Source organism: Zonotrichia albicollis, chromosome 7 (genome assembly GCF_047830755.1).
Source record: "Zonotrichia albicollis isolate bZonAlb1 chromosome 7, bZonAlb1.hap1, whole genome shotgun sequence".
In the NCBI taxonomy this organism is placed as follows: Eukaryota; Metazoa; Chordata; class Aves; order Passeriformes; family Passerellidae; genus Zonotrichia; species Zonotrichia albicollis.
Genome location: NC_133825.1, coordinates 30,294,943 through 30,321,927, shown reverse-complemented (window position 1 = coordinate 30,321,927; position 26,985 = coordinate 30,294,943). Strand labels below are relative to the sequence as shown.

Below are 26,985 nucleotides of genomic sequence, written 5' to 3'. Positions count from 1 at the left end.
CAGAAACCTGGGAAGCTAGTTCAAGGCAATGACTGAATCTCTAGAATCCCTTGCCTACACTTAGCTGTATTAGAAATTACAGGCAAAATACCTACCTTTCAGATCCTCATCTTCAGTTGTGGTGTTACAGCTCTCTGTGGAACCCTGCGTGGCAGAAGAGAGCATTACCAGGCATCAGCAGTTGGGAGAATGAGCAAATAGTTTGATTTCTTTGTGAAGAAAGATGGGGAAAAGCACAAAAACATTGGCAGGGATGGAAGGGAGAGGATGATACAGGGAAGATTTGAATGTTAGCAGGCCAAATACAAAGCATAACATAACAGCATCTCTGCTCAGCTTTTGCATGTTCGAGCTCTTAACCCAGAACTTTTACAAGTGTGGAAGTTACCAAACTCTGTCCAATTAAATCTAATGATAGTTACTTCTGTTTGGAAGAATAGCCACAAGAAGCTAGAGAAGGGCTCCTAGGCTTTCTCAGAGGAAGTGACCATTTGTAGAAGAAAAAAAACCTGCGCAAGTGCCTATATCTCCTCTTCCATCCCACATATGAAAAAGTGTGGTGGTTATACACTACAACAGGAAAGATGTGTTACTATCTGAACAGTTTTTACTCAGCCTCTTCCAGAGACCCACAGCTATATAACACAACCCTCCTAGTCTATTGTCAGCAGTATTCAGGAGCATGCTACAAACCAGACATTGGAAAAGTTGAAACTGAATTAAGACACATGAAGACAGGAACAAGAGAGCAGCAGAGGTTTTTCTAACAACACTGCCATCCCTTACCTTTATGCCATCTGTAGCATTATGGACAACAGTTGTTTGAGGCTCCTAGGAAAGGATGGAAGAATCATTAAACTCTAGTTCCAAAGCATACTCTAATTTACTTTCACTCCCCAGCAAGTGGAGAAAAGGAGACTGACATTAAAAAAAGTCAAATCAAACCACAAACTCGAAACAGCACACATGTGCCTGCGTGTGTGTGCACACACTTCCTGCACAGGTTTCATTAAGAGAGAGGCTGCACTAAAGCTAGAGTCACAAGGAGACAAAGCCCCCAGCTTCCCTGCAACTGCCCCTAATTCCCAATTCGCTTTCAGTGAACCAGGCTGCCACAGACACCAGTGGGCAACCAAGCAGCCAGTCTGCACCGTCTGCAACCATTCATGAGGTAATGACCCCTCCGCAGCATCCTCACTCGAAAATGCTTCAGAAGAGGAAAGGGGAAAGAAAGGATAATACTGGGCTGGGGCCTTTGTCTCCCAGTTTTTTGGAAAAGTTGCTGGGTATTTTACCCTAAAAAAAGGACATTCATAATTTTCATAATAAAAATAGGATGAGCCAAGACCACCTCAATGCCTCTTAGAGAGGAGTTGCTAAGGAACTGTGAAAAAAGGCACATTTTTCTAAAAGCCTCTGAAATGAGCTCCAATTTCAATAATAACCATATTTAATAATTTAGAAAGGCTCTCTCCATATCAAAAACAAAATTAAAAAGCTAGTGAAAGGAAAGCAGAAAATTATGAAGTGTCCCAAGAATCCTTCTTTCTACAACAAAAAAACCCCCACACCAAATCCCACCCTCCCATGCCCCAAAAATGCCAAATCCAGCTCTCCAGAGACAGACAACAAAGAGCAGCTACCAGGCCTATGGGTGCTAACTAGCTCCTGCACTCATCCTTTCATTACCAGGACAAGACTTCAGGATCTTGCACCATCTCCTCCAACTGCTGTTGTTGCTGGGTGGCTCAGCAAGGGCATCAGGGACAGTGCTGGGCAGTGCTGCACACTCTCCCATCTGCCTCTGCCACCCGCTGCCCTGCTGCCTGGTTCCATGGCTACTGAGGCAGGCCACACACCCAAGCTGTGCCATTCAATGGACTTGGCACTGGCACTGTGCTGGCACTGCAGAGCTTGCACACAGGCCAAACAGAAAGTGCCAGCCCAGCAAGTCAGTGAGCTGCAGGAGATCAGCCACTCAACTGAGCAGGCCAAATAGGCCAGCAAAGGATTCTTCTAAAAACCCTTTGTCTGCCCTTTCCTCTCTGTGTCCTGAAGTCCATCCTCCATTTCCTAAGTGTTGGAGAGTGGATGGAGCTTGACACTCTCTTCTTCCAAACCATCCTCCCCAAAGCCAGCAGGAACAGTTGAACGGGACACACAGAACTATACAGGGGTGGCACACTGGGAAGTCCAGGCAAGCTGCGATCCCCACATCCAACCACAGCTCTGCTCAGCACCCCCATCCCAAAGCCTGTGAGGCTGTGATCAGCCCCCACAGCAGCACAGGGACATAGACAGAACGAAGCCAAAACATAAGCTGAAACAGAGTGGCACAAGCAGCACTCGGGAAGGGGTTTGGGAGGAGAAGGGGAGAGGACAGAATCAAAATTAAACCAAACAGGAAAAAAAATAGTGGTTGGGGAAGATACCATGGACGTCTGCACTGGGGGTGTTTCTTTTGCAGTGCTTACTATACTGGTTTTGTTGTTGCTCTGTGGCTGAGACAGAAAAACATGGTTTTAGTTTCCATGCTGGGCAGCAGAGGCAGCAAGAAAATGACAGTATTGCTTCAACCCCCACCATCTCTCCTCAGACCCAACCCTCCCCACAATCTCAGTCACCAAGAAGAGGGAGGAAGGAGGAGTGCTGCCCCAGTTCCTGGACACCATCCTTCCCTCAGAGGCAATAGAAGTTGTAAGGGGTGTACCAAAATTCAAATGCAAATGGACTGCTAGAGCTATAAGGAAGGAAAACAGAAGGCAAAAAGGCAGCAGCCCAAAGGGGTGGGGAGAATCCTGCAATGAGCACTAACAAAAAAAATCTGGTGAAGGAAAATGAGACATGGCAGCTGTCCTGAGAGAAAGAGACTACAAAAGTGAGAAACACACAGTAGTCATGGTCTCAAACAGGTTACAAATGGCAGTCAAATCTGAGGTGTCCCAAAGTGTACAGAAACAGTTCTAGGTGAGAGTTCCAGAGAATCTACTGAGCCAAGTAAAAGTGTGGTCAGCCTAGAAAAGGGAGAGAAAAAGTAATGTACGATATGTTGTATCCCTGTTGTAACCTGAACAAAGAGACTTCAGGACCAAAATATTGAAAGGAATGGGACAGGGACATAAGGAAAAGGCCATATAGGTTCCACAAACAGGAAGTTCTCTAAATGATGCCCAGCAGCTTTTCATCTTTCCCCTCTTCAGACTCTTGTAGCTGTGGCAAAAGAATAAAATCTCCATTTTCTGCATTCATACAGCACAACAGTGAAGCCATCACCAGCTTGCTGAAAAGAATCATCCCATTGAGTCACGTATGTCAGGAATGAAGCAAGTCTATGTTTGTAGGAAGCCAAACCTATGCGTAAGTACAGGGTTCCTGGCCTACAAATCCAGCCTATGCGTGACCCCCACACCAGGCTACGTCTCTTTTGCCACCGAAAGCCAGCAGCAAGGTCAAAATTGTCTTTGCAGTAGCCTCACTCACACTCCTGAGTTTACAGATCAGGGCACCTGATGGGAGCTCACAGCAGTGTGCCCTCATTGCAGCGGGTCTCTATTGCACTCAGGGAGTGCAAACTCATACTGCAAAACATCAGGCCCTCATCACCACACCACAAAGAATCAAAAAGTGAAACGCTAAGCGAGAAAACGTCTGCCAAAGGTATAATTATGTCAATCAGTGACAGATCTTATAAGACTGAGACTTAACAAGCACCAACTAATTCAGCTTTTCTTCACAAGCAACAGGTCTTGGCTTAACTACCCATTTTGGAGAGGGAGAGAGGAGAAACAAAAGAGGAATATGGGGCACATGGAGTGGGGAGGAAGTACAAGAAAGAGAGGCAGAAATGAACTCTTTAGAAGTCTGCGGGAAAAAAGCCCAAATATTTACACTCAAACTCCAACCTAAGAAAGGAGAAATACCACAGAAATTATGGTTTGCTGCCTCTTTCTATACATCCCTGCATTGTCCTAAGACTCTGGCCTTCCAAGAGTTTTGTTTCATGGTTTCATGCATGCCTTTCCAGCGTGATGGCAGAAGAAATGACAGGTCATTGTAGACGTCAAAGAGACAGATCAACCTGACAAAGTTAACCCCAAGCTATTTTATGGCACAAACTTCTGACAATGGTCCACCTCTCCACACAGCACTGAGGCTCTTGTATACTTCTTCAGCAACAGTCATCCTAATGCAGAGACCTATCTTCCAAACCTCTTCCAGTGTGAGGAAGGTAACCCATTTTTCTTAGCCCACTGGGATAAGAAGACAAAATTAGCACGGAAGAAGCTATACAAAAATAACTCCATTGTTTTGGAAGGCTTTATAACTAAAAGGCCAAATGCGAAAAAAACACAACAAAACAACCAAAACCTAAACAAACATCCACGAAGCCACTAAAAGTTCCAAATAAAAAGTTGACAACAGCCTGCTAGGAGTGTTATGTTGCCTTATAAAGTGCAAAGCCCCACATACTCAAAGCACACAGCCTACCCTCCAGTCTGCACTGAGCACCCACCTCACCCACAATATTCTTCCCCAGCCAGTGGGCTGAAGACAACCAAGTTTGCCAGTCCAGAATTGGATAGCATTTTATTGCAGGACAGTGTCCCAACGAAATTGGACGCAGCTTAGCCTGCATGTTTTTCACAGCTCTTTCTCAGGTGAAGGAAGGTGTCTGACATATTGAGCTTCCTGCACACACTGACATCCTGCGGCCATCTCACCACGTGCTCTTCCCTGGAACAAGCCAGCCTTTCCTTCCCAGGGGTGCAGGCAGCACAGCCAACTCTTACCCCACCTTCCCCCCTGCTGCCAGCCAACATCAGTCACTGGCCAGGGTACAATCCTTGGTAATTCTGTACAACTCAAGCCAAAAGAGGCCCATTCACCTAAAAAAAGTGCTAGGTCCTTCTTAAGATCTGTAACACAATTCGTTTTGGCACAGCAGTTGGCAACATTTCCTGAGCTCGACAAGAGACAGACAGACAGACAGGCACGAGCAACACAGAGGGTGCAAGAGAAAGAAAACAGACCAGTGCTCATATCGTAGGGACACACACACATAGCCAACTAAAAGAAACTACCAATACATGGGCTGTGTCTGGTTATTCAGCCACTTTCACTGCTTCCATGTTTTCAGAGGCTGATGCTTACATGGTGTACATATCCCAACTGCTGTAAAACAATATGCAAAGGGAATTTAAGCATTGCTGGCAGTAGGCAAATTTAAGTATTGCTGGCAGAAGGGCAAGAAAGGCAAAGTGAACTTCTGCCCTGCATAAAGGCAGGGCTGGTGAAAAGTTAGTCACTCACTTCAGATTTTCAAAGCAGTACTTTGGTATTACTTTTTTTGTGGGTTTTTTTAACACAGTTTTAAGGTGTCATTGAAGGAGGAAGAGGAGAAATATCTTCCACGTAGTAATGCAAAAACAATTATTCTGCTGTCTTGGTACTGTAACATGCCCATCTCTATCTGAAATGGGAGAAATTATTTCTGTTATTTTTCTGTGCATAGGAGATAATACAATAACTAATTCTTGTCCTTTGGTTGCTGTTCATATCTTGGTGTCAAAGTGTGTCATTGGGCTGTGTATGACTTCTGACAATATGACACTGGCCAATTTCCTCTTTGAACCCTTGAGAGTGGATTTGACTATTTTTTTAGCAAATTCTATAAATGTCAAACACCTTGATGGATGAAAAAGGAAATGAACAGGACAGGGGGGCAGTTACTAGGTATTTGGTCATGCTGGGATACATAAACAAGATCAGGACAAAAGGAAGTTTTGGATTATAAAGGCTCTGAACAAACCTTTTCAGTAAGTGTGCTAAAAAAAGAAGTGACCAGGCAGCTCTGAGCTGCGCAGTGGTGCTGTGCTCACACATTTCATCTGAACAGTGGAGCCCCATCAGTCTCTGCCACATTTGGAGTGACTCCCAGTTTGTTCTAACACTGCAAGACTCCTATCAAGGATGGCAGCACCAACACCAGGCAAAGTACCTGTTCCTCTTTTTGGCACCTCTGCAACAGAATGACAAAGCCTCCTGTCCGGGAAGGCACACACCTGCTCTGCTGAGCCCAGGAGACCACTGTCTTTTTTCATTTCACACTCAGAGCAGGCAAAGTCAAACTGAGCTGCCAGCAGCTGGATTTTCTGCACAAAATGGGAGCTGTATGTGGCCAGAGGATCACAGAGCCCTTTTTGTGAGGACATGGACCCCTGGGTGCACACTGACCCCCCCGGCCACCCCCTGGCACGGACATGCTATGTAGGGTGATGAGCACAAGCCGAGCGTGCATGGCATGGAGAATGGCGGAGGCACGAATCGCAGGCAGCTTACGGGAGGTGCTCACCATCAAATGCACACTGGAGCTCGACTTCCTTTTCTGGACACATCATTGAGAGAGGGAAAGAGAAGGGAAGAGAGGAGATGAGAAGAAAAGCACAGAAACTATTCACACATTAGTGTGCCAGCAAGGGCCCCCCTGCCAATAATGCTCCCCTGAGGCAGGTATAAGCAGCAGCAGAAATGCACAGACATGGAAAAAAGGAACAGAGAGAAAAGTCACCATTAAAGCACACAACTACACACCAGAGGAAAGGGCAGGGCTGAAGACCCCCATCTCCTCAAACACTGAGGTCAGAACATAGGTGCCCCACACACTGATATAAGGGGAGAAGAAGAGAGAGCAATATATGTGCACAAGACATGGGATACAAGGGGGTGTCTCTCTGTGTGCTCCCACCTCTGAAAATGGGGCAGCTCCCCCAGCCAAACCGAAGAGGTAGGCAGAAACCCCCTGTGTGTTCACATTTGGAGAATGCAGAGTGTGTTTGCAACTCAAATTAGAGAGTAGAGAGGAGGCCACAACAGAAAGGCACACGCAGGAACTAAAGAAAGAAGAGGGAACTTGTGTGCATAGCATGGAGAGGAGAAAGGCTCCCTCATATCAAATTTGGACTTGATTGGAGAGGTAATGCTCAAACAAGTAAGACAGAAGCACTCAACAGCCAGAGCACTTTGCACTTTCAGATATTGGGAGAAGAACAAACAGGTTCAAACACTACTCAACCTTCTTGGACTCTATTCTTGTTTAATGGCATTTTCAGTCATCTTCAAAAACACCCTCACATGAAATTGCACTCTCCAGTAAATGAGGCTCAGCATGCAGTTCCTTCCTTTTTCACTAAACTCTTGGAGTCATCCAGTTCAAGCTGAGCCTGGCAGGTCATTCAGCATTACAATGTTATTCCTTCCCCTTGCTGTCTCCATGTACATTCTCTATCTGCCCTCCTCCTTTGGTACTATCTAGGCTATTTCTCTGCTGCTTACTACAGTCTAGCCCACAGGGCGGTATAGCAGAGCACACCTCATGCCAGACAAAACCCACGATGGTGTGGGCTCAGTTCTGTAGCTCTGGACTCCTGCACACTACCACAGCACCCCCTGGAGCAGCCTGTGAGCACAGAACAGGCCATGGAGCTGTAGCTCCCCACTTCATACACTTACTGAGCCTTCCCAGCTCTTACCTTGAATATTGCCTTCATCCCCGCTGTCCTCACATCAGAGCTCAAGCACACAGACACACACAGAGGCATGTGTTTGAAAGCAGAAGTGCCCATGTTCACCTCATACCCAGAACCCCATTCCTAATCACACCATACACAGTCACATAGGCACTGCATGAACAGGCTCAAACTGGCAAAGCTTCTGCCTCATCCGATCTTTAATTCCAGAACAGACAGACTCTGATCTGTTCACCATTTGGCTCACAGATCTTCCATTTCATGGAGGCACAACACGGGGCTTGCCATTACATGGTGTACAAATTTGTGCTTCCTCTCATTTCTTTCAGGACAATTTAGCTTCTCCACAGGCTTTTCCTCAAGCTAGAACTAAAACAGCATCTACTACCAGTGCATGAATATAATTCTTAGTCTGCCATCAACCCAGAGAAATCCTTGTACCCCATCTCAACAGGGAATTTGTGGAAATTCACAACAATGGAAAACTACTGGTTTTACTTTTAATGCATCCTGTAAGTTGCAGCAGACAAAAAGGAACTATATGGATACTGAGGTAAACCTGTCCCTAAGAAAGACAATCTCATTTGAAATTCATACAGACTTCCAGTAAGTTACAAAAGAAAAAAGGGACAGAAAATGTTAAGATACAAGCATAAGGTTCAATAGGAAAAGAATCAACTAAACCATGTGGAAAACAAACACTCTCCTACACAGAGGCACAAGTAAACACTGACACAGGAGGAAACAGAACCCTCTGCAGATCAGAATTTAATCAGAGTACAAGCTAAATTTAACACAGTGTTAGTCTATTACAGGGCATGGTGTAGTGTAGAAATCCCAGAAAGGACATTATTCCTGGGTACTATAATAACACAAGGAAGAAAAGCTAGGTTGGCAGTATGAGAAGGGCAGGGAGAGGTCTGTGTTATGACTAGAGCATCAAAGTACTACTAAAACACAAGACAGGTTAGATAATGCCAACATGAGACACTGGCAGGAAGTGCTAAAGCATCAAAATTTATTAAGTCAAATCATACACAAGGAAGTACTAAACCAGATCAATCTCCCAGTACATCTTAACAGCTGCATCAGAACCATCTATTGTTACTTTCCCAAGGTGAGTAGCTGAGTGAGCAAAGCTTTTTGTTTTTCTTCTCATGTGACTGCAACTTAGCGAAGTAAGATAACAGAAGTTTAGTTATAGAGTTCTCTCTCCCTTCTATAACACAAAACCTTCTAAGACTACTAGGCAGGGCAGAGATGTCCCAGGGAATGAAAAAACTTGTTAAAGGCAGACACAGCCTATGGTAAAGCACCTCACTGATCACTTTAAGGGTTTCCCTACACCTGAGTGACAAAACATTCTCCCTAAGCACTACAGACAACAAACCTAGGGATGAAAGTTTGTTACAGTTCTGTTTTTACTATGTGTGTGAATTTTAGGTGTTCATCTCTCAAAGAGGAGCAGATTCTGTACAGTGAAACATAAGAAACAGTCTTGCTTTAGGTAGTAATCAACAGAAGTCAGCAGGAGACAGAAGATAATCTGAAGAATCACTTTCTCTTCAGCATGGCAGCAATACTAGAAATGGTGAGTGTAAATCATTCCATAGCACATACTCACATACTAAAACATACTAAAATAAGCAGAGTGATTACAAGCAAGGTCCCATTCACAGTCCCAGGAACTTAACATGGCTATGTTATTTTTATGACAGCTTTCTGTGTTTCCATCTTCTACATGCAGTTGTCCCTCAGTCTAATACTGACAGTATTTATGTTAAAATATCATGCTTGCAGCAACTCACATTCCTATGGAGAGGACAGTCATTTTAGAACTTAAGGTAGGAAAAAAATGAAAAAAATGCTGAACTAAAGGCAGATCATCACACTGAGAGTCATCTTGAACCAGCAAATTTGAGGTCCTATTTTCTACTTCTGCTTCAGCCCTTTTGTGTGATGCTGAGCAAATCATTTAATCTTTGTCAATCCATCTTCTCTCTTGCCCTTTTGTCAGCTTGTCTATTTAAATTGTAAGCTAAGAGGCAGGGATTTTCTGCTTAGCCACCACTAGCTAAGCACACTGGACCCTTGATCTCAGTTGGTGTTTCCAGGCATTACAACAATGCAGTGAAAAAAACTGACTGCATCAAAGATGGATATAATGTGCTACTGGATGTCAGCACTTAAACAGATCTAAAGCACTCCCCAGGTGTCTTGCATAACACAGTTCAGCACAAAACTCTGCTGCTCAGATGAACTTGGGCTCTCCCTGTTTAACTTCACCATAAACAATCAGTTATACTTTAAACAGTATGGCTTTAAGATTATAACAAGTCCAGATACAGAGATAGGAGCATTAACTCCTGTTGGTCACTGTGTGAATGTTACTTGACCCTTGCAGATTTCACAGGTTGCTTTACCTTGCTACTGTGCCTTCTCTTTTAAGGCATGCTTTCACCAACTGCTTCCCAGCAGCCATGCCAATTTACAGAGCATCCTTCCTTCCCCACATACTCTTTATGGGCAAAGGGCAGGGAAAGTGGTACACATCAGGCATAAAATGTACACTTACTGCAATATTTCTTACAAACAGCAGAACAAATGGTATTTGGTATCTCTTTGCAGTTATGTAACATATAGGGCAGATTTTAGAACATTAACCTTGTTAAACCAAATGAATGGATTTTTCCTCTTTCAGTCAAGTTCTCTTTTCAGCTGTGCTATTCAGCTTTTACTGGGAAAGAAAACAGAGCGCATGTGGCAGAAAGACAAGGTAGAAAATTAACTGACTTGGCAGAGCATTGCAAGTGAATGCTGTTAAAATCTCCTGCATCCCACAGCATGCTCCACAATTTACTATCTACATAGTGTTACAGTGGGCCTGAAGAACATTATTGATATAATTTTGTAAATTGTAGTCACAAACCCAAGTGGTCAAAAGAAAGAAAAAAACAAACTGACAAAGAGCTTAGAGAAGGATCAATTAAAAAATAATTACCATTACATGCTTAACTGAAAATAAGACTTTGTGCATTAAAAAATTCTGACTATAGAAATGGGTCTTACAGACCCTGCTAGAACTGGTAATACACACAACCTCCCACATGAGCAGGAAGTGAAATACCCCTTTGGAAAAAAGGGAACGTGACTCTTTGAAGTGCTACCCAGAGACAAAAAAAAATCAGCAGTAGGACTGTAACACTCACTACAGGGAGCCCAGACCCTGACAAGCTTAGAGGAAGGACACTCAGAATAAAGTGTCCTTAATCTTCATCCAGGTGTTTACCCCAGCCCACTCCTTAACCCCTCTCACCTTGCAGCAGATGGCAACTCCACATAACAGTCATAAAGGGGAGCAAGAAAGCAAATAAATCTGATTTGAAATATCTAAAGTAAATTTTTTAATGGTAGATGCACAATGTTGCTCATAAATTTAGAATCTTAAAAAAAAATACCTGGGACCTACAGAGATGACCACAAGATAGGTGGTTATCTTACAGGGGCTCTGCAACTCGTCACTCAGTATCTTCTAGGCTCACTTTCTGGATTTGAAAGCAGAAAACCATATTCCTTGGGGAGAAAACTTGGCCCTTCCTGCTGCTACTCCAACAGCTTGGATCCAAATTCTGCTTGAAGAGAGTGAGTGCAGCACTACAAAGGTTTGGTGAGCAGGCAGAATTTAAGATTCAAGGCAGTTTAAATCATTTATTATTTAAGATAATGGAAAAGTTCTCAAGTGCCAAGCTGATGAAATATCTACCAATTAGCAGAATTAGTACTTGAAATAGAAGCAACAGTGCAAAATGAAAACCAGGAATGCTTCAAATAAAATTTGGAAAGGAATTTGCTAGAGGAGGCAGTCATATCTATGGAAATTTATCAAAACAACCCGTGTGGACACACGAGTATTGGAATTTTAAAAAAGAGTTTCTTTCCTGTCTTCCCCTCCTGATTTAAACTTCTACCACTGCCTTCCGAAATGGTCTGATCCAAGTAAAATGCATGCATCCTCATTGCTCTAGTGCTAAACTGTTTTCAGCAAAGGATTTGAGCCTATTGCTAGAGAAACAATAATCGTGCTTTTTTGTTTTAGTATCAGTTCAACACAACTCACGGTAGATGCTCCTATCACCATGTATGCCTATCAAATAATTCCTCTCTCATTTATGCTGTCAGCAACTACATGCTGTACCTTGCATCAGAAATTCACCAACACACATTTTCATGGAGTTATTGGGAATAAAACTTGAGAAAGATGTGTATGTCTCACTCAAGCTTGTGTAATACTATGGTAATAGAAATTTCTACTATCCCTGTCAAACAATGTGGAATTCTAGCACAGTCAGCTCTGAATGCCAGCCACAAAAAGGGAAAGTTACCTTGAACAGAAAACAAATAAACACAAACTGGTGGTGCTTTTTTCTCAATGTCTTTAAAGCCATTAAGTTTTTCACTAGTGTAATAATCTATTTGTGGAAGAAATACCCTTTCAATTCTTATCTACTTTGTGGATATCTGTGACAACAGTCTTATAGTGCACAGTCACCCTGGATCAGATAAAACCAATGAAGAAACTGAAACATGTTTCCTCTCAAATCTCTATAAAGAGTTGATTTCCGAGAAGGTTGTAAGAGACAAACAGAAAACTCTACAATCAAACCAGTCTTCTTATCTGGAGGAAACATGAGAAACAGCCTAACCAGATGGCATGTGGTCAGCAGCAGACTCCAGTTAGAAGTACAGCATGCAGTGCTTGTTCTAAACCTACACCGGATGTAGAATAATTTATTTAGGAAGTGGGAGTGAAAAGGATACCACAAAAACTGAAAATCTGGTTGGTGTTCAAGCCATGGTATTTGTGCTCTGCACTACTGCAATGGGCAGAAAATCATTGTTTGGCACAAGTAACACCAGATGCTGTTACCTCAACCAGACACTGGCACAAGTCATTTGTCAGAACTGTACAGGATGAGAAAGTGTGGGGAGTTAAAATTACATGTTTCCTGCATAAGGAGCAACACGTGACAAGTATGCTGGTCACAATGGTGAGGCCACCAACCAGTGACCAGCACAAAGATTGTCCTCAGCAGTCCATGGGCCAGTACTGCTCCAACAAGCAAACAGATATGGTAAAAGACTACACTTCAAATGGGATGCAGTGCCCATTGCAGTAGGGCAAAGAAAAAGATAAGCAGGTAGACACAGAAATCCTAAAACAGAAGTGTTAAGGATGTCCTATTAACACACACAGAGCATTATGTATTCTCTGTCTTGTCCAAGCTTAGCTTGGGGGAAAACAACTTGTACTTTTACTGAGCAGAAGAGTAACTCAAACAGGAGCTTTAATAAGAAACACATTATTTATTTCTGAGTTTTAACACTTACAGAAATGAGGACTCAAAATCCATACCTGAAGGTAGACACCATTTAGGGAAAATGGGAAGCTTAAACACCTCTCCTGGGGGCCCTCAGCCCAGGGTGAACATGAGCAATGCACCTCATGGACAACACCGAGGCTCACACTGCAAAGCCAGACTGCTGGAACCCTTTGGAGGGAGGAAGCTGCATGGACTCTTGACTGCAGGTCTCCAGTGTCCTGCAGAAGCAGCAGTTTCCTGAGGACAACCTCATTTACCATATCAGAGAATGCTATGCTCTCTAATATACCTTCCACTTTATCAAAGTATTCAATTACACATTCAAGGAGCAACATACACTGCAAAGGGATGAAGAAAAGTAAATCCAGAATTATCCTTTTCACAGAGGAAGACACTGTGTACTCCAAGAACCAAACATCACAAGCTTTCTATGGAGCTGGAAAGTTCTAACATACAGACTCTCCTTGTAACTACATTACCAGGAAGTTGTGCCTCAAGATTTACGTGTACATCCTTTGTTCATTTTTTGAATATTTTAACCCAAGATGCGACACTCCCTGAAAGCTTGTTACAAATCAAGAATCCTAAGAAGAAAGCCATTTTTCATCTAGATAGGTAATAATGACATGTTGATACCTACTGGTTTTCCAATTACTTCTCCCCTGCCTCACTGGGATTTTGAAGCAAACACCTGTTGGTTCTCATTTCACAACATCAGGGATAATCCATTCTTATTCCACTGGAATTCTACTGTAACGTTTTAAATATCAACAGATGCAACAACTCTACCACACTTGCTGTATTAGTGTGCATGTGTTCAATGCATGTCTGTACAAGAGGCAGGCTGGTGCAATGGCCAAAAGCTCACTCTTGCAGGCACATATCAAAGACAAGAATCCTAGGGCAGGAACAGCATTTTCACAGAGCATTTTGATCCAAAAGTAAAACAAACCCCAAAACCTGGATGTCAGTAGGGCAGAATACTGCAGAACTGTAAGAATGCATGTTTTATTAGAGCAGTCCCAAAAACAACACAACTCTTCTGAAAACACCTCTTTTTCCAGCAGCCTGCTTGTACTGCAAGCCCTCTGGGAACAAAGCCTCATATAAATGGAAAAGGGGCTCAGAGAGCAGGAGAGAACAAGTGTGCTGGTCCTACAGTGTGAAGGTCAGCCCCCCAGCACAGGGAGAATGAAGAATGCCACAGTGCTAAACCAGGAGATGATCTGTTCCACCTAAGAGCTGTGGAGAAAGGTTTGGACTTCAAAGGAAAATGCAAGCAAATGAACCCAACTCTTCTTTTCCATGTGGAGGACAATTATCCTTCAGAACAATTAGGGGAGGACCAAGCTCTAGCCTATAATTGTCTCTCCTCCAGTACCAGATGATAAAGGGCTGCTGCCTGCAACAACAGAGCCTTGGCAAGGGCCTATGTGACCTCCAGAAATAAAAGATGACCATGCAACACAAAGAGTGACATTGAAGTGGGGAAAAAATAATTCCCTTCAGAAGGGAACAAGAGAGTGCCTCAACTTCAGGCACATGAGTGGAACTTTTAACACAATCCTCAGTTTCTGTTCTGTCCAAACATGAACATTTGGAGGCTCCTCCTTCCCCACCCTTCTTCCCAGCTCAGCCTTCAGCATCTGTCCAAGTGAGTAGACCAAGAAACTTCCATGGGGTCTGCTGGCTGTATCATCAGTCACCCACAATTACTCTGTGCAATTTTCACAGTCAGAAGCACTGAACAGAACAGACTTGTCAGAGGCATGTGTAACAACTGAGCAAGTCCTTGGTCTTTCTAATCCAGTGCTGACCAGTTCTCCATACATCACAGAAAGGGGAAAAGCAACTCCTGCTGCTGCAACAGTGCACTTAGCTAGTTATGCACGTAAGGAACACTAAGATCCCACCCAGGGTTCCATAACAAGACACAGGGCTGTGGTTTTACCCTGGAAAGGGACAGGCACCAGAGAGACTGGCTGCCTTCTGTTCAGATGGTGTGAGAGACAGTGAAATGGCAAAGCAAGAACTTACCTTCACTCCATCTGACTTCTTGTTCAGCAGGCTTTTGGCAGCTGTGGAGAAAAGCAGAAGTAGATCACATTTTGGTTTCAAGACTACCTTCTCTCTCTCTCTCTCCCCCTCCCCCAATTCCCTCAAAAATGCACAAAACTTCAGAAGGACAAGTCACTCATCAAATTAATCCTGATAACAGAGGGTCATCTATCCTATCTACTGTTCACCTATTCAGGCAAAATACTACCACTTTCACCACCTCAAGAAGACCAAGTCTGAAATGGTAATTTAGAGCTTCTCTGTCAATCCCCCACCCCACCCAGAAGTGTCAGCAGTTACAGGGGGAAAAGAAACCTGTCTGATTTTTGCAGCAGGATAAAGGCTGCACCTGTAAGTACAGCCATTCACATAACAGATGTGGTTTATAAAGGGGGTGCTGATAATACAGAAGCCTTTTAATTAATGTTATTCACAGTTTCTCTGGGCATAGCTGGATAGCTAAAAGTGCAAAAGGCAGCATCTGAAAACTGGTAAAAAAAGGAAGAATGGCAAAAGAGACAGGGAACTAGGCTGAATTTCTTAATTGAAAGATAAAGATGCTCTGCTGTGCTCAACTTGAACAACTGGCACTACCAATGAAACTGAGAATGATAAGCACACACAGAGAGCCCACAACAAAGGCCCACTTGGGAGTGATGAAGGAGCTGCTTCATCTATTACAGCCAAGTGCTGCATTAACCATGACTGTCAACAGCAAGTCCCCATCTACAACTTCAACAGATACAAACCATTTCTTGTCTACTTATGAAGAATGTATTCAGTTGTACCAACTTCTGTAAACAGCATGCAAGACAGCACACATGCTTTGGCTCTCCTAAGCAGCTACCTTCTGGGTCTGGGCACAGGGGTTTTAGATGCAGCAAAGATGAGGCCTAGAGAAATGGCAAGTCCTATGGCAATGCTGACAATACTGTTGAAATTCTCAAAGACATACTGACCAACTTGCACAGAGTGCTCAGTCTCCCTAGAAGCAGCAACATTAGGCAAAAAAGGTTTTTGTAATACCTAAGCAACTATTCAAATTTTCTGTCTACCATATTTTCCATTCTGCCTTCTCTACAAGACCCCACAGACATGGATTAACTACACAATATTAACTGAGCTGGTGCAAATGACTACAGGATCTCCTCCCAACAAAGAGGTGGCACCCCATATAAGCTTACTAGAATCTTTGAATTGGTTTCCTAATTCTACTCTCTAATGCAAGTATAAAGCTAGATTACAATTTTGTTTTCATTCCAGCTCTCAGAAGCCAAGAACATTGGAAGAACCTCATGCAGAGGTTTTCTAAATGTGATGTGTCAAAACAAAGTGTTCGAATGTGCACACATAAAGGTGGGCAAAGCAACTCATCTGCCCTGCAACAGTCTCTTTTCAGAGTGTACACATATTAAAGCATTGCAAGACTGCAAGACAAGTAAGTTCTTGCCACCTTCAAGGCATGACAAAGGCTAGCTTGATTCTACATGCAAGTGAGAAGGAGAACAATGTGACTATGGGGTCAAAAGGGATCCAGCATTCATGCCATCCATGCATGAAGGCATCTCACACAACAACTGCTGAAGACAAGAAACTGTTACGGCCTTACAACACTTCGGAAGGAGTAAAGGATTCTGCAACTTAACAAATACGCCAAATGGGACATCCTTGAAGTGGGAAAAAAAAAGCCACCATCAGAGAAGCAAAATAGTACCACCATATGTTCTGGGAATATCCCAGAAACAAGCAGGGAAGCCAACATTTTTCACACTTTCTACAGTTTCCCCACAACCTCACATTCATCTTTGTGGACAGAAGGCAGCTAAAATCACATTCTACAACATCAGAGCAAATTCAGCTGAGAGTCCCTCCCTGCAGCCCAGCACTATGCAACGCTGATCTGTGTTCCCTGGTGCAGCCTGCCCATCCAGCCTCCTTCCCTGACTGTACCTCTGCAGGGCACACACTGCTCTCCCACAGCCCTGACAGCATCCCAGGACTGTAGAAAGAAACTTGCTCTGTGGTGTACTTGGTTCATGCACCATACTGGGTTTATAAAGAGCTGGAGAGCCCATGAAATGCATTTACACACAAAGATGACTCAGACACCTCAGACAACAGGGAAACATGCAGGTCTACCCACAGATCAACCTGTACAAATTACAAGACACAAATAAAAGGGGATGCAAGAGGATTTTCTACACAAGCAACAGACAAGACTTCCTATAACAATAATCCTTTTAGAAGACAGGCAGATTAGCAAAGAGACAACAGGAGGGGAAATATCCAAAGACACATGCAGGCAGATTCTTTACTGTTCCTGAAACAGTCTTGTACCAATGCTCTACGGTTTTCCAGGTGTGAGATGCTAGGACTAATTTTCTCTATCTTTCCCATTTCCTCTACATGTTAAAGGGATTAAATTCCCTCTTAACTTCTAGAAGTTAAGAGTTCTTCTAGAATAAAGAAACATGAAAACACATGCTGCTAACTCAGTAACTTAAAAACACAATTCTGTTCCTGGCTTAACAAGACCCTCTTCAGTTAAACTCTGAAGAGAAACACAAAAGGCCTCTCCTGCACATACTCCTCCCTCTTCCCACATTTTTCAGTTTTGGCATCCATAGTAAACAGCCCGGGCTCTGGACTGTGCTCCTGGCAGAAGCACAAATCCTTAATGCTGAACTCATCAGCAATAAACACCAGGCACTCTGGATGTACCAGAGCCCAGGGGGGACTGATGAGGAAATACTCTGCAAAGACAGCCATGGGTAGCGCCTTCCCCACTGCCAGCCCCACTCCTCCTCTTCCAGAGACAGCAACCCTTCATCCAGCCTGACCCTGGGTTTGCCCTGTCCTCAACTGCCAAAACTCAGGTACATTTCTCACTTCAGTTAAGCTTCCAAATAATTCTTTTTTGGGACGCAGGAAGAACACAGAGGCTGCTTTTATTAAGTCTGACTAACTTATGATGCTACTCTAACAAACAAGCCAAGTTCTGGCTTCTAAACACAAGCATTTACACCTGAAGAATTCTGGACTTTACTAAGACTTCATAAAATAAAAATTGTATCATACCAACACAGACTTCCCAATGACACAGAGTTGCAGCTTGTCATTCTCATATTCTCAGTTAAAAGAAAGCAATATTAACTATTTCTCAACTTGATGACACTTCTGGGGTCACCACAAAGGAGCCAACAGTCAGTGTGCAGTCACAAGAGGCACTTTTGGCTACCATCACACACAATAACCATGAATGCAGTGTAACTTCAAGAATATCTATTTATTAAGGACAAGCACCACAATAAAAAGTATTCCCAGAGCTTTCCTGAACTTTAGAGAGAGGAATGTAGAAGTAGAAGAAATTAATAATTTGCATCCACTTTTCCACTTTTGATGATAAATTAGACTCTCTGGCTATAGTGATAAACAGTTAAATGCAGTAATGAAATCTGTATCACTCTAGGAAGTTGCAAATGGAAGTTACTAACTGCAATCCACTGCTTTGGCAGGTCCACACTGCAGCAGCTGAGCACCATTCACTGAAACCCTTACTGTTTCTTAAGAGATTTAGTAGATACAGAGAAAACACTTAAAAACAACTTAATCTTACATTAAATGTGACTTCATCTTCTGCTTGGGAAATGTAGTTTCCACTGATGATATACTTATTTAGTCAAAGCCCTACAAATACCTTAATAATTTTTCCCCCTCCATATTTTCATACCTTTGGATTCCTACCAGGAGTTACAAATTTCTGGTCCTGAATCAATATCTACTTAACACAACACAGTAGAAACTTCACATAAATTACTCCTTTCAGTTAAAGAAAGGAACTCAAATTTCAACCTGAGTATAGAAGTATATGTATATACATACACACACATGCACAAAATAACAAAAATTCAATTTCACACTTCTTGAAGGGAGGTATAACAAGACAGCAAAATATTTCAGTACCACTTCAGTATTTGTATTATTTCCTCCTTGCTCTTTAGTCAGCTAAAAAATGTCTCTGTACAGGTTACACTAAATGTACACAGGCATATTCAGGCCTTCTTTACTTAGTTAGAAAGAACTCTGCTCCTCAAATCTGCCTCCAGCCTCTCTCAACCTCACCTATCTAGCCAAAACCTCAAACCTGCACATTGGAGTGTTAATAAGGATCTGTAAGAGACATGTAATGAATTCCAGTTATTGTCACACTCTGCCACAATAGTTCCCTCACAAAACTGACTTGCGCAAGCAGTGACAACCCAGAAGAAAGCTCAACATCAGTTAAAAATAGAGGTTTCAGGCATAAGGCATAATTACCTGCAATGTCTGCTTTAGGATCTATTTTGAACAGAGGACTTGTGCTGAACCACGTGACAGAAATTAATTTCACAGTGTGAAAGCTTGTTGAACAGCTCCCCAAATTAACAGTTGCAATCCACTTAGGAAAACAGTACTAAGAATTTCACAGAGGCCACTTGTAAGTTGTGCACAAAAATCGGCTTACAGAGAAAAGCCACTTCTCAGCATTTTGTGATGCTCCTCCTGGCACCATGGCTGCTCCTAAGATGAAAACCAGCTTTTTTTCATCCTTTTACTCAGTTTATAGCAAGACTATTTAGAGAGTTTTATCTACATAAATGAGTCCAGGCATCTTTAAATATAGCAGGAGTTTCTAAAAACCTTGCCAACTCTCTTCTAGTAATAAATTTACATTTACTTCTCAGAAGATGATTTAGGAGTTTCTTGCACATGATCTAATCGGTTGATTTACAGACTGCACTTCTGTATTCTGTACAGGAATGCAGATCAGATCAGGGCTTGCTTGGATCATCTGAATATCTGAAGCCCCAAGTGAACACCCAAGTAATCCTGTATGTACCCTGGTGTGACCCTAACAAGCCTACAGCAAAACTGAGATTTCACTGTTCTCTCTTGCAGCTCAATTAACACCTTACAGACTGTGAAGAGAAGCTACAAATCCCTTATGGTTACCAGGTTTCTTCTTCCTGACTTATGCTGAAAGGAGTGCAACTGTACCTGCTTTAACCAAAGAGCCTACAGCTGGCCTGAGATGCAATCTTCTAAAAAAACCACAAACAGCCAGTATTAAATGACTGAATACATCATAACTGGGGAAAGGAACCAGATATCTTTTAACTTAACTGGCCTGGGGCAAAAGACACACAGCAAGCAACAAATTACTCACAAAAGAACAGAAACTTTTTTTTTCTTTGCAAAAAGCAAGAATTTTTGATGGGCTAAGGAGAGAGAAAGTACTGCTACAGATTCTTTAGGAATACAATTTGTCACAGGCCTATACAGAGAAGGAGCTCCATACTACAAAATGTGACACAGGAGATAGTAATGGCAATGAGATTAAAGGAGTCTTCTCATATTTCCTGCAGATAGTACAATCATGCCTAATTAATTGATACTGGGGTCACATGAGCCTTTATTTTCCTCTTTGTTCAAAACATCTATGGAAGAAGCTTTTAGGAGATCTCATCCCCAGGCAGGAAGAAGCTTCTCTCTTCATAAATCTAGTCCCCTGTTTGCTGCAAATGGGACATTTAAAAATCCACAAAACAGTGTCACTCAATCAGAGAAAAATAAAAACCTCTTAAGGGCTTTAGGGGAAGAAAGAAAGAAATATTATTGCAGAACCCTTCAAGTCTGAGGCCTACCTGAAGTTCCCACACAAACTTTTAAACTTATTACTTTTAGTTAGCATGCACTTATTCTTTAATTTCAGCAGATGTATCTACTTCAACTGCAGCCAACTAGAAAACCAAAGTAAATTAAAAATAATTACAATTTTAAGAAGTCAAGCTCATATTACACACAGTCCTGCAAAGGAAACAGGAGTAGATGATCTCATCCCTCTAAAAACACATAAAAAGGTAAGGAATTGCTACTCTCAACAGAGGCTTTGCATCTAAATTCACAACATCTCCCTCTGGACAGTTTTTCTGAGTGTCTCATACTTGGAATCACAGTTTATATTCAAAGCAGAACTCAGTGACACTGCAAACCCTGCACTTGCTATGGGCCACCTAGGATTTCCTTTTCTTCAGCTGTTAACTGAAGTGGATCCAGCAGCTTCAGCTCTTGACACAGAGAAGAATGAGCAGAGCAAGCTCTTTCCTCTTCAGTACTAGCTCAGGGATTAAGTGGATGTATAGGTCACACACTATTAAGGAGAACCCTTCTCTCTGGCATTTCATGTACTCAAAATCTTACCCATAAGAGATTTTCTCACCCAAGCACTTCTGCAGCTTCATTAGAAGTGACAACATTTGCAGACTAAAAATTATCTAAAACTTCTATTTATAAAAAAAGGAATAAAACCCCTGGCTATTTCAGAATCATCAATTAAGTGAAATAAAGATGAGCAGTGTAAATAGAACAAAAACAGTTCACATCAGCAGAAGGCCCAAGAAAATGTTTAGCTCTGTACAGGCCTGTGGAAGTCCTGTCATTGTGCCATAGCTCCTCAAACAGTTATTTCAGAATCGATCTCAGAAAACAGTATAGCATTTTAAAGTTCTGTAACAGCACAATTGTGGGACAGATGAATGGATAAAATTACTCTGTCCCTTTAAGGCCAAACTGTGAGAAATGCAGAAAAAAGAAATTGTTGTAGTCACAAGTAATGCTGACATATTGGCACAGGTCTACCTGAAAGCAAGAACCAAGGAAAAAAGTTTGGACGATGGTGAGGGCTGGCCCTTAATTGTAGCATAGTTTTACATAATTGTTTTTTTTTTAACATCACCATACAGAAGGTGAAAAACGCTGTCATGAGTTCACAGAAGAACGTATGCATGAATGTGCACTTTGTGTGCTGGGATGATCATTTCACAGAGGTTTTCATCCCAATTACAAGTTTATTGTAACAACACCCAGAATATAAATATTAGTATCAACTATTAGTAAATGGCCAGATGAAATCAATACACTTCCATCATCACATAATCCACACAGCAGACTTCCACTTGAAAGCAGCTGTAGTCAGGTGTAATAAAAATCTGACTCATGCATTCAATGGCTGCTCTTTTAAAAGAGAAAGAATATTACAAAGAGGGTAAAGAAAACAAAGATCCCATAAACCAAAAGCACTTACAAGTAGAGGTTTTCCACCCAAATGAAAATGAGCCCAGATAAGACTGCATCACCTATGTGTGCCGAGCCAAGACAGTAATCTTCCAAAAAGCATGGATTTACATGTTGAGATTTGCATTTTCAGTAAATGCACTACGTAATGCACTTGGGCGGGAGCCAGACTACCAGCTATTAAATTTAAAAGGATGAAAACCACTTCTGAGACTCCAAGAAGGAAAACTAATAGCCAGACACTTCAGACCCATTTTTGATGAGTCAAAGTAATACAATATCCAAATAGCTCCTGTCCCTATTCTCACCAATATTACTTCCCTGTCCCTGCCTCAAGTCTGAAGGAAACACTCCTACCTAATAAGAGCTCTTCACTCCTGGTTTATGATGGGAAAGCTAACCATACCAGCTAGAATTTCTCACAAGTAATTTGCTAATAAAATATCATGAGACAATTAAGAATCTGACTCTACTTCTGTTTTGTGCCAGACTACAATACCACGTGCTCCTCTCCAAACAAATCATTTCCTATTTCACACTGGTCACCAGCTCAGGCAAAATGACCACCATTACACCATGATGAACTGAAACCATGTTTCCACCCCTCCTACTTGACCCCAAAATGGTTTAAATATTATCCAGCTCACTCACACAAAACAAAACCAAGGAAGGGATGGGAACATTGAGGACTTACCTGAAAAATTCCGAGACACAAGCATCGTCGTGAGGATTGCACCCTGTGGGGAAGACAAAGCAGGGATTACAGAAAGCGCCACTTGAGAAAGAGGTTGGGCTGACCCATGGAGGACACAATGCATCAGTTACCAATGTAGAGGTACCCACTGGTACCCTGAAGAACCCCAGGGTATCCAGGATTCCCATATGTGGCTCTTAGGCTCGACACAGAACCTCTCACGATCCTGCCTTTCTAGAGCAGCAGCTAGATGCCAGGCAGGATAGCCTAGGAAGTCTGAAATGGCACTAAGAATTTAACACATCGCTGCTTCCTAGATTTCACACAGCAGAGAGCCGCATTGTGCGTAGACCAGAGGCTTTGCCCCAGCTGCAGGCAACTGGTAACACTAGTACTGGAAGGTGCAGAGTGTTCAGAACTAAAAGTCCCAGAACCTGCTGTATTTCAACTCACTGGCAGAAACAAGAAGGGGTGATATGTAGCAGAGGAGGCATGGGAAACTTAGAGCTTGGAGAAAGAAACTATCCAGCTCCTCAGTACACTACTTCAGTGCCCTGTACTGGAGGATCACATAAGGTACTTCTCTAACACTGCGCTAGTCATGAAATGAAGTATTGCTGCTAGGAAGGCACTAACCTCAAATTCAGAGAACTAAAATCAAACCTAAAGTGAATTAAGATGTACTTACCTTCAGCTTCCTTCTAGCATTGAACTTTCTCAAGCATTCCACAGTCTCCTGCCTGTGCATCATTGATGCAACAGTGGATCGTTGCTGAAAAACAGAACAGCAGAAGGTCAAGAACATACCCACACCAAATCAGCCAGGGAAGTTCATTCCACTTGCACACAATCAACACATTCAGGCTTACATGGCCAAGCCTCTCACCATTGCATGGACGCAAGGTACTGCAACTGGTTCATAACCTGAGAACTTCCAGCAAGACATATTTAATCAAGATTAAATGTGTGGGCTATGACAGGACTGCACCCAAGAAATTTATGAGTGAAGTAAAGGTGAGAATCAGTGCTCCCTGCCTTTCAGGCACACATAGGATTTACGACAGTATGAAGACAAAGCCAGATGAACAAGCATACCCATGGGGAACTGACTTAGAGGCACTACAGAAAGGACCTGGGCTGCATTAGCTACAGTTTGAAAGGGAAATATCAAGCACTAAGGGAATACTTGTGAGCAGCAGCCTTCTTGGACATGGCAACCCCTTGAATGTAAGAGGTTGACTGGCAGAGGCCTTGGCACCTTTATACCAGTATTGCAGAAACAGATTCTCAGCATGTAAGAGAAAAGATCATGTATTGCTATTGTACCAATGGAAAAAACATGAGCATAATCTCTATGCAGTGATGCACATCTGTCATCCACAGCAGACTGGGATGCCATCAGCTGCTAAAAGACAAGTTCCCAGAAGTGTTGCAGCCATTAAGACCACAAAAGGAAACCAGAGACTGTTACTGCCAAGCATTTAGAGCACATGAGGAAGCCACTGACTAATGCCAAAGGAGCTGTTGCTCTTGCACAGAACCCCAAGCCTGAATTCCCTTTACGAGGACAGTGGGTGAATTTCTAACCTGGCAGGTAAGTGTGAATAAAATCTCCACTAACTTTCTCTTGCTTGGAAAAAATTCTGCAATACCCAAAAGAACTGTAAACTGTGCGTATATTCAGCTAGTTTCATGCGAAGTCTCTGCTTTGATCCTATTGTCAAAGCTGGTCACCTATTGCAGTACACATGGCAGCGTGTGGGGAGAATGTAGCCAAAGTGTCCTCAAACAACTCTGGCTGGTTCCTCCAGCCAGTGATGTCCAGTTGTTCAATGTGCACTTACAAGAATCAGGACACATATTTCAGAAGTTCAGTGATGCTAAGATACTCAGTGTCTCAGATAAACTTTTAAACTTTTTTAGATTTCCTACAACATTTACTTTAGAGGAGCCATACGTATCCAGAAGAAAACACGTTGTGCATACAGGGACTGCAAAGCAAAGGGAAACAACAGACTCAAGAAGAGGCAGCTTCAGTGAGAGGCTGACATGGCTGGGAAGTGAAATCAGCCTCTCCCTAGCTCAGAGAAGGAAAGTTGCCACAGGGAGTGGGATATCATAATACAACTTTGGCTCCAGGCACTGGGAGGAAAGTTTAATATACAGGAACTTGATTATAAGCATGCAAGGACGAAAAAAAAATATATGTAGTCTCAGCTAGTGTGAAGTTTTGACTTCCAAGGAACTGCATCATCTTACAGCAGACAGTCCTGTTAGACAGATGTTCACATAATTAGCTTTAAATTGCTATCTGTTGATTTGTGGTATAAGGACACCACCACAGTTTTTCAAGAAAAAATGGGCAAAGGAGCACACTAGATCCATCCCAGAAGTATACTCTGATATTACCAGAGTATCTGGTAAGACTTAGGTCAAACTATTTCATTGTGCAGAGATAAAAGTGCATCACTGCTGCCCTCCCCTACACCTACACCCAGCTGTGTTCTGGGATTTCCTTGCCAACTTTGAAAAAGATGAAAAATACTTATGTGTGAGGTCTGGCAAGGCAGAAGCTACATACACAGAACAGCAAAAGATTTTTTTGCTGATTTCAAGTTTACAGCCAGTTAAGCTGCAGCATAGCAGAAATGTCCCAAATATTGCCAAGATGATATGCCATAAACTGAAGCAGAGATGAAGAACAAAATGGTCCTAAAATTTTTGTCTGATGCCAAACTCTATTTGATAATTTAGGATGCTATGGATTAGAAAAGATGTGGGGAAAAAACCAGAAACTGTGGACACTGACAAAATTCTAAAAGAACAAGGGATTTTTTTTTTACTACTGTGGCAATAAAAGCACCACAGCATGACAAAGTTGGCTTGTTGAAGGTCAATATCCCCCCCAAAAAATATAATCTGAAATATGTGAAATTGTAGTGAGGGGTGGAACGTGGTGGTTTTGCCACCACAGAATTATACTGGGTCCTTCAAGTCTTCCTAGCATGTCCATTGAAGGCAAAGCACAAATTAACCTGTAATGAGGAGAACACTTACACAAACCCATGGGTGTTTGAGAGCCTGGTCAGCTGTGATGCGCTTCGCTGGGTTTATCGTCAGCATCTGGTTGATCAAATTCTTGGCTTCGGGAGTCACAGTGTCCCACTCAGGTGATGGGAACTGAAAGAGGAAGAAGGAACAGATGATGAACTGAATAGAAATATCTTCTACTAGCAGTAGAGATTCTTCCCTGCTACACACCTAAATTCCAGCACCCACCAGTTTTTGTGAAAACTCACACTGAACAAAAATCATCCAGAATCCAACAAATGAATGGTACCAGACAGCAGAACACACCTGTACCATTCACCAGACACAAGCAAGAAGATTAAGAGTCTAAAAACCTTTTAGGAATCACTCAGACCTTTGAATTTCTGTCCCACTCAACAGTCAAAAAAGTAAAGTCACAGATCTTTTTAACCAAGTTCTTACATTAAAAACACGGGTGCTATAGTTTTTTACCCCACCTGTCTCTTTCTACAGCATACTAAAAGCTCTAACAGCTTATGAAAAATCACAAGCAGCAGTTAACTACAGCAAAACTGCATGAAAGCAAAACCCACTAACAGGGAACATCCCACCAGGTACACTTTTTCCACCATAAAACACAATATCCTGGAACAAAACCAGTCCCTTGGGTGTAGCAACCCACCAGCAAGTTGTTAGCAACCACCTAACATACCAATATCTTTACCTGGGAGGCAAGAGAGATGTAACAGTGGATGGGAATACAGAAGCATGAAAACAAAGGAAAGAATTTCAAGTATTTCAGCTGCTGATCATCCATGAGGGGTAACTGTTCTCTGTTATAATTCCAGCAATGATAAAGATGTGATATTTACACCATCCCGTACAGGCTTGCATGTGGTATGGATAACAGTATGCTGAGATTAAATCCTATGAATCCACTGTACAAATACAGGTGAACTTCAGAACACAAATATATTGTTGGGGTAATGCTCCCTGTCTTTAAGTGGGAGGAAAAAATGGATTTATCCTGAAAATATTTCCTTACAGTAATGCATCATTTAGAAAAAGTTTATTCCATCTTTTTTTTCTCATGCTTTTTTATTGCTTTACTCTGTTGGGTCATAACAATACACCTGCTGTATTTGATTTGCATATAATCTCATTTCTGCATTTGCAGGCATCA

The 26,985-nt window shown here is 42.3% G+C and overlaps 1 protein-coding gene across 14 annotated transcripts in view; it reads right to left on the bottom strand.

Moving 5' to 3' along the window:
- CAMK2G (calcium/calmodulin dependent protein kinase II gamma) overlaps nt 1-26,985 on the bottom strand; it is a 115,762-nt gene that overhangs the window by 11,084 nt on the left and 77,693 nt on the right. For 3 of the 14 annotated variants that reach the window (XM_014275647.3, XM_005481453.4, XM_005481458.4), the window contains exons 10-17: nt 25,830-25,952; nt 23,461-23,544; nt 22,773-22,815; nt 14,945-14,985; nt 6,353-6,385; nt 2,433-2,501; nt 787-831; nt 96-144 (exon numbers count right to left, since the gene is read on the bottom strand). In XM_014275647.3, the coding sequence (XP_014131122.1) occupies nt 96-144; nt 787-831; nt 2,433-2,501; nt 6,353-6,385; nt 14,945-14,985; nt 22,773-22,815; nt 23,461-23,544; nt 25,830-25,952 (487 nt within the window). The remainder of the gene's footprint in view (nt 1-95; nt 145-786; nt 832-2,432; nt 2,502-6,352; nt 6,386-14,944; nt 14,986-22,772; nt 22,816-23,460; nt 23,545-25,829; nt 25,953-26,985) is intronic. The other 11 variants (XM_005481450.4, XM_005481455.4, XM_005481459.4 and 8 more) reach the window with 4 other exon arrangements.